This window comes from Ochotona curzoniae, unplaced genomic scaffold (assembly GCF_017591425.1).
Source record: "Ochotona curzoniae isolate NIBS_2020 unplaced genomic scaffold, NIBS_Ocur_1.0 scaffold_4506, whole genome shotgun sequence".
Lineage (NCBI taxonomy): Eukaryota > Metazoa > Chordata > Mammalia > Lagomorpha > Ochotonidae > Ochotona > Ochotona curzoniae.
The window spans coordinates 7,259,724-7,272,097 of record NW_024467119.1 but is presented as its reverse complement, the minus strand read 5'-3'; the positions used below and the strand labels follow the sequence as shown (position 1 = coordinate 7,272,097).

Here is a 12,374-nt window from a genome sequence, read left to right as displayed (position 1 = left end):
TTAACCAAGCTTGGTGATAACAGGGCCCACTAGAAATAGCAAATCACAAGTCCATATGGCAATCCAGTCAATCGTAACCCCGAGAGGAACAGATACTCATTACCCTGAAGTCCATTAAGCTGAAGACCTATGCCCAGCTTCCCCAACAATATAAGTTATCTATCCTAAGAGACATGCAACGAATAACCTGGACATACTCACAAAGCTGCAGACATTCACCTTTCCCTGGCTTCTCTGCCCACATTCCATCACTGCTAGGCCTCACCCCTCCTGGAACTGCTGATAGTACACACATTAGAAATACAAAGCATCTTAGCACTGCTATCTTCACTGTCCCACCCAAGCAGTGAACAGAGGGTGAGGTCTAAAGACACACAGGGGCCATGCTCAGGGGACACCTGTCCTCAGAGGTGCTGGGGAGGCCAAGAGTCAGGGTGCCAGAGCAACAGGAAGCAGGAGACCAAGAGAGTGAGCCTCTCCCTATCATGGGGCCTTTAGAGGGCAGTGGCTACACACAATGCAATATCACCCCTCTCAGAAGATAGAGTCACAGGTGGGCAGGAGGGAACACCCAGGGGTTGTGGGGCAGTGACTTCCAAGGTCGTGATCCTGAACTAGCTGCCTACCTCACTATAAGCATTAACATCTTTACTGTCCCACTCAAGCAGTGAACAGAGTGTGAGGAATACAGACACACAGGGGCCATGCTCAGGGGTTACCTGTCCTCAGAGACTGTCTGCAGGAAGCCAGAGAGCAAGCAGGTGCTGAGAGGCCAAGAGTCGTGATGGAAGCACGCAATCAAGAGAGAGAGCCACTGCCCATCATGAGCCTTCGGGGGCTTGTGAGGAGAGTAATTACACAATAGTGCAAATACTGCTCTCCTCAGGTTCCAGGAGATGATGGGTGAGCAGAAGTGGTGACCGTGAACTAGCTGCCTACCCCACAGCACCTGTTCACTCAGCATCTCTGAGGTGGCTGGGAGGGTGTTCAGAGCCGTTGGGACCCCCGCCTCCTACGGAGAAGTGCCTGGGTGGAAGTTTCTCAATGGTCTGCTTATGCCAGCTTCCTGCCAGCAATGACCTGGACATGGCAGTTGTCAGCCTGTGTGCTCAGGAAACCTGAGCGGAGCCCTTGGCTCCCCACATTGGTGCTGGGGCCATTACTTGGCACTCAGGGAGTGGACTAGCAGGTGGCAGATCTGTGTCAACCATTTTCTGTCTGTTAGCCGCTTTCTCTCGCAAAGAAACAGATCAAGAACAAATGCAGGGGCCCGGCACAGTGGCGCAGTGGTTAAGGTCCTTGCCTTGAACGCGCCAGAATCCCATATGGGCGCAGGTTCTAATCCCGGCAGCCCCGCTTCCCTTCCAGCTCCCTGCTTGTGGCCTGGGAAAGCAGTCAAGGACAGCCCAAAGCTTTGGGACCCTGCACCCGTGTGGGAGATCCGGAAGAGGCTCCTGGCTTCGGATCGGTATAGCATCGGCCATTGCGCTCACTTGGGGAGTGAATCATTGGACGGAAGATCTTCCTCTCTGTCTCTCCTCTCTGTATATCCGCCTTTCCGATGAAAAAATAATAAAAATAAATCTTTTTTTTTTTAAAAAAAGGACAAATGCAGCTTCTTGGGCTTTTCACATAAGAATCTGTATTTTTACTATTTAATAAAAAATACCCTTTTAACAAAAAAATCCTAGGTGTACAGCAGTGCAAGCCCATGTCCATGACAGCTGAAGAGGTCCTGTACTCAAAGTCCCCGGGAGTCTGGACATGCAAGTTCACGTGTGGTCTGGTGTGGAAACACGAAGAAAGGCAGAACAGTGCCTCCAAGGGATGCGAACAGGTGTGTTCTCTTCCCAGCCGGTAACGGACCAGAACCTCCCGGGAGCATTCAGAAATGGAAGTGACAGCATCTTTCTGGGAACCGTGGGCACACTGCTTACCCGCGATGCACCAGCAGAGGGAGCTGCGCGCTCAGGATAGCCAATGTTGCAACACCAGGAGCAGGTTCGCTGGTCAGTGCTTGAGCCATCAAACTCCTTGGCATCTGCAGATTTGCCCAGCTGTGGGACTCAGTCCCCTGTTACTCCACACTTCTCCTGCTCCTTTGGGGTCTTCAACTTGATTATTAGAAATCTATGAAACACAGGGTCCATGTGCCACTGGCCACCACACAAGTGGAATTCTGTTTGCAGTTGTCACCTCCAACCCATCTGGACGCTGAACGCTAAGGAAAGAGCATTCCAAGATGAAGGGCTTGCTGGCAGTGCACTACTCATCTGCAGCGTGTTCTCCAAACAGTCAGGGGCTACATAGTGAGGCCAGTGAGAGGATGCAACGAGACCAAAGGATGTGAAATGGCTGGAGTATGAGCCTGGCTCAGATACTGTATTTATTCTATTTTAATACTTTAAATTCATCAATTTATTTGAAAGACAGAGATTGTCAAATGTTTCACTTCCCAAACTGACAACCATATGGACCCTGATTCATATCCCGGCTGCTCCACTTCCCTTCCAACTCCCTGCTGTGTCCTGGGAGAGCAGTCAAGGATGGCCCAAAGCCTTGGGACCCTGCCTCAGCATGGGAGACTCAGCAGAAGCTCCTGGGCTCCTGGCTTTGGATTGGCTCAGCTCCAACTGTTTTGGCTACTTGGGGAATGAACCAGCGGACAGATCTTTCCAACTATTTCTCCTTCTCTCTGTAAATCTGCTTTTCCAATAAAATAAGGAAATTAAAAAAAAAAAAGACAGTGATGTAAATCGGAATATCCATGTCTGATTCACAGGTTCCTGTTGAGGTAACATGATGGTTAAACCAAAGCCATGCTCACAGTGAATGAGGTGCTGGTTATGTCGGTGTGTCTCCATTAGATGGCAGCAGACACCACCACATTCAGCCTCACTGCTTCGCCTATGGGAGGGTGTGGACAGTTCTCAGCCAAGGAGGTGACAAAGTTCTATGACTACACTGAAACGTGGCAGGAATCCCTCTATCAAAAGAACACATGACCTGTTGGGCTCTGGGTTTTGTAGTTGTGCATGGATTGTGAAAACTAGGAGTGTCACGGCACAGCCGATGATGATGCCCCTGGGGACACTGCACAGATTGTCGGTTGGAGACCCCAGGAATGAGTCAGCCCACCACATCCAGTCCAGGTTCCTGGTAATGTGCGCCCTGCGGCGCACCAGGTGATGGTTCAAATGCCCGAGTCCGTGCCACCAAGCTGGGAGACCTGGATGGAGTTCCAGGCTCCTGGCTTCTGCCTGGTGCAGCTCCAGCTGTGGCAGGACTTGGGAATAAACCAGTAGAGGGAAGAACTCTCTCTTCCTTTAAAATGTGCAAAAACGAGTATTTTCAAAATGAAAAGCTAGTCATGGGTACACCTAGGAATACGCAGAGAGGAGGTTAAAAACAGCGGGGACAGGAACATGAGACCAGAACTCAGTATATAAAAAGAGTATTAATTTTGGGCCTGGTGCAATGGCTCAGTGGGCTAATTCTCCTCTTGCAAGTGCTGGGATCGCATGTGTGTGCCTGTGCACACCCTGGCTGCTGCACTTCCCATATAGCTCCATTCTTGTGATGTGGGGAAGTTGCAGAGGACGGCCCAAAGCCTTGGGACCCTGACCCCCATGGGAGACCTGGAAGAAGCTCCTGGCCTCTGGCTTTGGATTGCTCCGGCCATTGTGGCCATTTAGACAGTGGTCAGTGGACAGACGTGTTTGTCTCTCCTTTTGTCTGTATATCTGCCCATAACAATAAAGAAATCTTTTTAAAAGAAAGTCCATGTGGAGATGAGATGTGGGAATCCCAGCACAGCGCCCCCTACAGGCAGGACGCACGCTGCCTGTGCCAGCTGCTCCCCTGTCATTACCAAGCCGCACTTTGGGTTAGCAATAGACCACAACTGAACCAACACTCCACCAAGGCCACACTTACTGTGGCCAATTCCTGGCTATTACAAATAAGACTGCTCGAAGCATTCTGGATACATTGTTGGGACAACAAAAATTTTTCAACCTGTTGGCAGAAGGGCCCAAGAGTGGGGTTAAGGAGCCCTAGGGTGCTTGCCTGCCCAGCTTGTAAGCAAGTTACAGAGCTGCTGCACCACTTGACAGTTCCACCAAGCAACACGGTGTCTCCCCGTTCTGGCAAGCGTTTGGTGTTATCAGGCTTTGTTGTTTGTTTAATTTTAGCCCTCCTACCTGGTACGTGAGGCTCTCACACTGTGCTTCCTCTGACTTCTCCAGGGCCGATGATGCTGCCATCTGCAGCTGCTCTCCGGGGAAATGATTATCTATTTCTTAAAAAAAAAAAGCTTTATTTATTTTTTTATTGGGATGGCAGATTTACAGAGAGAAGGAAAGACAAAGAGAAAGACATTCCATCCGTTGCTTCACTCCCCAAGTGGCCACAATGGGTGGAACTGAGTCAATCAGAAGCCAGGAGCTCAGAGCCTCTTCGGGATTTCCCACATGGGTGCAGGGTCCCAAGGCTTTGGGCCGCCCTTGACTGCTTTCCCAGGCCACAAGCAGAGCGCTGGATGGGAAGTGGAGCAGTCAGGATATCAACAGGTGCATGTATGGGATCCTAGCGTATGCAAGGTTGTGAAAATAAACCAATAGGCTACTGCATCAGGCACAGCTATTTCTTTTGCTAATTTTCTCATCGTATTGTTTCTCCCACTGGAGTTCTGGGGTCTCTTTATATATCTGACACACAACTCTTTGCTTGGATTGGTGGCTCACATGTATTTTGTCTCAGTCAAACTTTTTTTTTTTAACAATATGCTTTGTAACAAATTTTTAAAAAGTTTTTGATGAGGTCCAATGTAGTCATTTTTCTTGCAATGAATTATACATTTTTAAAGTCAATTCTGAGGACACTCTGCTTAGGCTCCCACGCTTTTCTTCTGAAAGTTTCAAGTTCACATTTGACACTGGAGTCCGTGTTCTACTTTCCATGACTTTTATTCTCACAGGGATTTCACTCTGAAACACAAGGTCTGCACTGAGCTCTGCCAGGTCAGGGTGAGCGGCATTCCGTGACCTTGTCCTGCACGTTTGGAGCGTCTGCTCCTCTCCCTCCTACTTCTCCACTGGCTGAGTAGCAGGTGAGTGTGAGCTGGAGACGCCCCACCGTGCGTGGAGCCCCCGATCTCAGCCCTTCGCCTACCCGAGCTTTAGTGCCATTATCAAACCCTTCCCAGCACCCCTCCCCGTCCGTAGTCACTATTGCACATGCAGGTGGATGGTTTTCAGCTTCCTTAAATGAAAGAGGCAGGGAGAGAAGAAAACAGGAGAGGTCATCCATTCACTGGTTCAATCCTAAAATGTCTGCCACAGTAAAGCCAGGAGCCAGGAGCCTCTCTGAGTCTCCCACATGGGTCACAGGAGCCCAGATATTTGCGCCATCACCTCATGTCTTCCAGGGTGTGCATCAGCAGGAAGCTGGAGCAGTAGCCAGGCACTCTACTGCAGGACATGGGCACCCCAAGCTGCAGGTTACTGTGCTGCACCACAACGCCAGCCACTCACTGGTCCCTGCACCAGTGCCTCAATCATGGTCCTTTGCCCTGGCAAGAGCAGCTTGGTGCCAGCCAACAGCCTCACACAATTCCAGGGCCAGTGGCTGTCCAGCATTGTCCACCCAGGGCATACTCTTCCAAGGTCCTAGGAGCATTTGTTACCTGCACCTCAGAGTTGGCTGCTCTGCATTCTGCTTCTCTCCCCTCTCCCCCGGAGCCCGTCCACACCTGGAGCCCATCTCCCCCAGAGCCCATCACCCATCTGCCTTCGCATCCACACCTGCTCCTTTCCAGCCACGCCCAGTCCCTCCCCGCCCAGCCCCGCCCACCGTCCGGCCCCCTGGCCCGAGAGCGTCGCGAGGTCTGGCGGTCCACTTGGTTCAAGTGGCCAACGACGACTCGGGGAGGATGGCCCTGGCGACGCTGCCATTGATGTTGTCGTTGTTGGCCGGAGTCTTCTCAGGTGGGGGTCACCGATGGGCAGCACCGCCACTAACGGCACAGAGGCGACGCCAAGGCGGGGCGGGGGGCGTGTGGCAGGGTGCTGGTTGGTCCCGGCTCCCGGAGGCCCAAGACACCGGTCCCACGTGCCCGTTACTGGCGGTTCCCCAGCGGTTCCTCCAAGGAGGAGGGAGAAAGGGCGAGGGGGCGGCTCCTAGGAGGACCCAGCCTGAACCCTGCTGGGTCCTAAAGCGTGCCAGCTGCTGCCCTCTGGTGGTGCGTTCAGAGCCACTGTCCCTGAGACTAGGACTAGCCTGGGTGGTGGCCACAGGGTGTCTTCTGAGCAGGCTGGTCACCAAGGCCCAAGACCCAGCCAGGCACAGCTGAGCTTGGGGACCCCTGGTTAGGTCCAGGGGAGAAGCTGAGACTGGCAGTAAGGTAGTTGCAGAAGGCACCCAAAGACACACAAAGGGACAGGACTTGTCATCAGGCGGTGGCATTCTGTAAGTTATCTCTGTCTTCCTCCTTCAGCCTCTGTGAACAGTCCATTTGATCAGCCTTCAGAATACAGAACTGTAAGTAGCAAGCCCTGAGTGGGACCACCACACATGCAAGCAAGCCAAACTCTTTTCTTCTCTGGGAGGGTCTGAGCGGCCACGTGGGACTCTTGATTATGGGAGCTAGGCTGGCTCTGCCTCACTTCCCTCTCTGTCCCCCTGTCCTCCACCTGCCCTCCCTCCCTTCCCCACCTCTCTGTTTTCCTTTGGTCCATGCTTCCTTGCCTTGCCCCTTCCCTCTTTGCAATATCTGCATTTGCTGAGCCTTTTACAGGAAGATTTATTCAAAAGGCAGTCAGAGAGGAAGAACAAGAGAGAGGAGTAGGAGGAAATGGAGGAGGAGGAGGAAAAGACAGAAAGAGAGAGAGAGAATATGAATGGGAATTGTTCTTGCTTTGGCTTGTACACTGGTCAAATGGCTAGAGGGAGCCAGGCTGGGTGCGGTCTAGGCCAGGAGCCTGGACCTCTAAGCACATGGGCCATCGTCCAGTAGCTTTGTGGTCCAACAGCAGCAAGTTGGGTGGGATGGGGAGTGGGCAGTGGTGACTACAAGTGGCACCTTCCAGGGCAGGCTTGGTTAGCCCTGGCCACAGCACCAAGCCCAAGGCTGTCTTTGAGTTCCATTCTGCATGGGCTTTGGAAAGTCCCCATGGATGGTCTGGTGATGGTTTAGGTGAGTGTGTGGTGAGTCTTGGTTCTCTCGGTGATCTTGGGGGAAGCCATTGTTAGGTGAGCTAGTCAGCGGGTCAAGTGAGAGCAGGTGCTGGGCTGGTAGGGCACCTGTGGCAGGAGGGCTTGGTTCCCTGGGTCTTCTGTCAAAATAGGTAGACCTGATGTTTGTCTGTGTTTTCATTGAACACCTCCCTATCTTCGTTGCCACAGTTAGCATGGCAGTGAGTGCATGGATGCTCCTGCACTCTGTAGGTGGGCCCCGTTTGTCCTTTCCATTGCTGTTTGTTGCCGCTGTTTCCATGGCAGTGAGTGTGTGGAAGCCCATTGTCCTGCTCCGTTCCAGACACGTTGTTGTAGTAACTTGCTTGTGCTTCCGTCATGCTGTGAGGCTGCTGTCACTGGGACGTTGTAGAACCATTGTGCGGTTCTAGCCCTTGTGACCACAGTCTCAGCGCTCCTCACTACCGCATCCCACCGCTGATTGGTTGGCTCACCTTGTCCTCTCCTGCCTCCCAAAGCCCCAACATGTGCTCCATCGTGTCGGAGACGTCATCTGTCTTTGCCCTGTGGGATTTCTTGGTCCCACACCCCAGTTTCCTTGTGTTCGATTTTCTCTTGCAGAAGAGCAAAGGCGAGCGCCCAGGGTGCAAGGCACGAGGGCACAGACCCAGTTGGGTGTGATCAGGTGTGCTAGGCCAGCGCAGTGTTGACACGGCTACAGCAAGTGTGACTCCCACAGAAGATTTGTGTTTTTTCCTGCCTCTGCTGTAGCTACCACTCTTGCTTTGCTTTCCCCCTGACCCAGGGTAGTCAAGAAGTCCCCAACTTGTCTTTCCCAAGCTCGTTGCTGATGCCCCAGTCAGTCCAGGGCATGTCCTGGGCAAACCTTGAATCTCTCTCCTGAGTAATCCATTCTAAACACATCCTGCCTTTCCACCTGTCCCTTCTGCTGCTGCCTCATGGCTGGGGGCCCACTACTCAGATCACAGTGCCACACTCAAGGTAGCTCTGAAAACAGGGCCTGGTACATCTTGCCACTCTGGCTCTCCGTTTGTCACACTGCCCCCTGTCTTTTGCACCTGAGGGTCATGATGAGTTTGTCAGCTTTGGCTGCCTGCCAGACTCCTGGCTAAGGTTGCTTTGCACCTGTTGGTCAGTCTGGGGGCCAGGGACCATGTGTTCCAGAAGTGTTCTATCCATGCATGGATGTCTCCAAGCAGTGTTCTGTGGTTTTCAGCATGCAGGTCTTCCTCTGTCAGGGTTTATTCCTAAATATTTATTCCATTTTTTGCCTGTGTGAATGGAATTATGTGGTGAAATTGATTACTCATTGCCAATGTATAGAATAGAGTTAGTTTTATGTATCAACTTTGCATACTACAACTTTGTTGAATTTGCTTATTCTAAGTCCCCCTGCGGCCCCAGGGGTGGCGGGAGATTCCTTAGAAATAACAAGATTGCTAGTTTTGAATACAGTTTTGCTTTTTTCCAAGTCTTTCCTTTTTTGATTTTTCTTGCCCAATTATCCTGGTGAGAAGCTTCAGTACAATATTGAGTAGGAGAGATGAGGGGACATCTTGACTTGGTTTTGATCATATACAGGAATAATCAGTTGTTTTATCATTAAGGAAAATACTTATGTGTTTAACATGAGATTGAAGAAGATTTAAAAAGTGTTTTATAAGTTGAATTTATTTGTTTTTATTTATTTCAAAGTCAGAGGCACTAGTTTGGTGGCTCATCAGGTAATCTTCCACCTGTAGTGCCAGAATCACACACATACTGGTTCTGGTTTGTGTCCCAGCTGCTCCACTTCCCATCCAGCTCCCTGCTTGTGTCCTGGGCAAGCAGCAGAGGATGGTCAAGTGGACCCCTGCACCCACAGGGGTGACTGCAAGGAAACTGCTGACTTTGGATCCAGCCAATGTGACCATTTGGGGAGTGAACCAGCAAGTGAACTCTCTCCTTTCTTTAAATCTGCCTTTCAAATAAAAAAATAAATAAATCTTTTAAAAGACAAGAATAAAAGGCAGAAAGAGAGAAAGTGAGCGAGCGAGCGAGACAGCGAGAGATCTCCAGTTCACTGGTTCACTCCTCAATGCCCCTGACAGGCTAGGACACAGCTGAGAGCCAGGAACTCAAACCAGGTCTGCCCACGTGGGTAAAGCACTGAGCAGTTCCTTGCTGCTTGCTAGGCTGTCCGCTGGCAGGAAGCTGGCTGAGGAGTGAGCTCCTGGATCCTGGCTCTGTTGACTTAGGATGTGGGCAGCCCAAGTAGCAGCTTAATATGCTGTGTCACAGCACCCACCCCTCCTCAAATGCTTTTCAAATATGTTTGTGTGTGCTTGTGTAAGAAACAGGCCATATATTTAAACTTTTTTTTTTAAGTGGAATTCTGTGCACTGTAGTCTGAAGCCAGGAGCTTCTTCCGGGTCTCCCACACAGGTGCTGGGTCCAAAGCTTTGGGCCGTCCTTGACTTCTTTGCCAGGCCACAAGCAGGGAGCTGGATAGGAGCAGGGCTGCTAGGATTAGAATTGGCGCCCTTATGGGATCCCGGCACATTCAAGGTGAGGACCTTAACCGCTATACTATCATGTTAGGCTATCATGTTATGGATGCTATCTTAACTGTGGTAGCGCATAGGACTCATGGTCAGTTGAAGCATTCTAAGAAACCTGAGTTTTTGCATTAGAATTATCTTTTTGGCAAGAAATAGACCTGTGAAGGTGTTGTAAGAAGGCCCGTACACACTAGGCGTCATCCCCTCTCAGGTGTTTTTGTGTGGTTCCACTCCTGCTCCAATTTGTCTCTCTCTTTCTTTCCCAGCCCAACTGTGCGCAGTACAAGTTACCCGGCTGCCCCAGAGACTTTGACCCCGTGTGTGGGAGCGACATGTCCACTTACCCCAACGAATGCACCCTGTGTATGAAAATCAGGTAACCTGCATTTGGCCTGGCCTTTCCTTCCTTAGGGGCCGTGTACGATGTGACTCGGCAGTGGCTGTCAGCTCTCCATCCTCACACTGACATTCACAAAGCTGCGGTTCGCAGGTCAGAGCTGGGGAGTGAGGCTGGTGACCGTGAGTGGCAGACCACACCAGCAAGTGGCAGGACTCTCCGCAAACAGAGTAGCTGAGCTCTGCAGAGCAGGGCATCTTCTGGGTCAGAAGGGGCGTGATGAGCTGAGCTACCCGCCTGGTCCCTCCTGACTAGCAGAATCCCGAGTGGCGAGTGGGCTGGACCCCACGCCCTGCCCAGAGCACACCGCTTGGGCGATGCCGATTGCCCCTGCAGAGTGCTGCCTTGTGCAATAGAGTCCTTTCTCACCCTCAGTCTGCACCCAGACGCCTCTGACGTCATGGAGTGAGTCACCCAGAGGTCACTGAGTCAGTCTCTGGGTTAGGAGCCCTCGGCTTAGGGGAGGAGTGGCAGGAAGGGAGAAATGTGACGGTCCCATTTTTTTGTTTGTTTTCTTTTTAAACATTTACTTATTTATTTTTATTGGAAAGTCAGATTTACAGAGTGAAGGAGAAACAGAGAGAAAGACGTTCCATCCACTGGTTTATTCCCTAAATGGCCGCAACGGTTGGTGCTGAGTCAATCCAAAGCCAGGAACCCGAAGCATCTTCCAGGCCTCCCAGGCAGGTGCAGGGTTCCAAGGCTTTGGGCCATCCTCAACTGCTTTCCCAGGCCCCACATGCAGGGAGCTGGAAGGGAAGTGGGATATGAACTGTGCCCATATGGCATCCTGGTGCATTTTAGGCAAGGACTTTAGCCACTAGGCTGTCATGCTGGGCCCTTTTCTCCTTTTTTTTTTTTTTTTAAGATAGAGAGAGAGCTCTAACATCTTATGGTTCAGTCCCCAAATGCCAGCAATAGCTGGTGCTTGGCCAGGCTGAAGTCAGGCACCAGGCACTCAGCAGATCTCCTTGAGTGGCACACAGGAAGACTGAAGTTACCACCCACTGCCTCCCAGAGTGTGCGTTAGCTGGCAGCCAGGTGGGACTTGAACCAATGCACCAGCAGTTGGCATGCTTGCCCCATTGCCTACCTTGGCATGAGATTTGAAATTAATGAATGAATTTGAAATTCAGAGAGGTTAGTGAGAGAGAGAGAGAGAGATCTTTTATCCTCTGGTTCTGTTCCCAGAGTGCAGAGTTCAGACTGGGTCTTCCATGTGGACCACAGGGGCCCAAGCACCCGAGCCCTCCTGTTCCTCCTCCTAGGATGCGTTAGCAGGGATCCAGATCTGAAGTGGAGTGGCATGGTCTTGGACCAGTCACAAGCTGCAGGTGACTTCTTGCACCGCCGTGCCAGCTCCCAGGGTGAATGTTCTTGATAGCAGGTGGTCAGCTGGCTGCAGCGCAGTGGGTAGTGATTGCGTTGTTGTGGTTGTTCAACTTGCAGGGAAGACGGCCACGACATCAAAATCATCCGGAGTGAGCCATGCTGATGGACCAGTTCAGAGGAGAAGGGGGCCGCCCCACCTCCTGTGCCCGCCACCTGGAGCTCATCCCTGCCCCCTTCTGAGGTCGCTAGCTCGCATGTTCCGGGAGGACATGTGGGTGAGAGCCCCATGTAGCAATGGCCACTCAGAGAAAGCTCCTTTGCCCCTTTAGTGCATTACTATTGTAATAAAACCAGCATCGAGTTCAGCTTTTGGTTGAAAATGCCATTGTTGCTATGGGCGAGGCCGAGCTGCATCCCCTTGGGGTAGAGTGAATGCTCCAAGGGTAGAGTGTGCTGTGTGAGGCTCAGGGCGCTCCTGAGAAGTGGAGACTGAGGCACAAAGGGGGCAGCCGTGAAGGAGGTCAGAGCATGGTGATTTGTGATCGCTGTGCTGTGACAAGGAGGGATTGGGGAGACAAGCGGCCAGGAGGAGGCGGCATGGTCTGGCAGGTTTGCTACTCCGGCCTCCCTCTGGACTTACCTTCCTGTCCGTGATGGTAGACATTGCCCCATCCATCTTGCGTATTTGTGTTGGCGGGTGGAGGGTCACCGTCCCCTGGGGCTTTCACTTTGCTCATTCCAGAAGCAGAAGGAGGCTCAGCTCTCCTTGTACCTGCTGTCATTCACGGGCCCCTAACCCCACACAGTCACTGGACCCCACAGCACCTATCTGGGGACAACCCTTCCTCCCCTCCCTCTCATTCGCTGGCCTTTGCAGCAAGGGTGAGGAG

General features: G+C 51.8%; 1 protein-coding gene across 1 annotated transcript; it reads left to right on the top strand.

Annotated features, from left to right (window-relative positions):
* The first annotated feature begins 5,876 nt into the window (after positions 1-5,876).
* SPINK2 (serine peptidase inhibitor Kazal type 2) lies at positions 5,877-11,841 on the top strand. Its single transcript, XM_040967338.1, has 4 exons — positions 5,877-5,987; positions 6,497-6,540; positions 10,022-10,131; positions 11,602-11,841. Exons 1-4 carry the CDS (start codon positions 5,933-5,935, stop codon positions 11,645-11,647), a joined length of 255 nt encoding a protein of 84 aa, XP_040823272.1. The 5' UTR covers positions 5,877-5,932; the 3' UTR covers positions 11,648-11,841.
* The last annotated feature ends 533 nt before the right edge of the window (positions 11,842-12,374 follow it).

Excerpts from the sequence above, each read along its gene's own strand:
- SPINK2 (XM_040967338.1), top strand. The coding sequence starts at position 5,933 with ATGGCCCTGGCGACGCTGCCATTGATGTTGTCGTTGTTGGCCGGAGTC. Across the intron at positions 5,988-6,496 it reads GTTGGCCGGAGTCTTCTCAG|CCTCTGTGAACAGTCCATTT; the intron begins GTGGGGGTCACC and ends TTCCTCCTTCAG. Across the intron at positions 10,132-11,601 it reads ACCCTGTGTATGAAAATCAG|GGAAGACGGCCACGACATCA; the intron begins GTAACCTGCATT and ends TTCAACTTGCAG.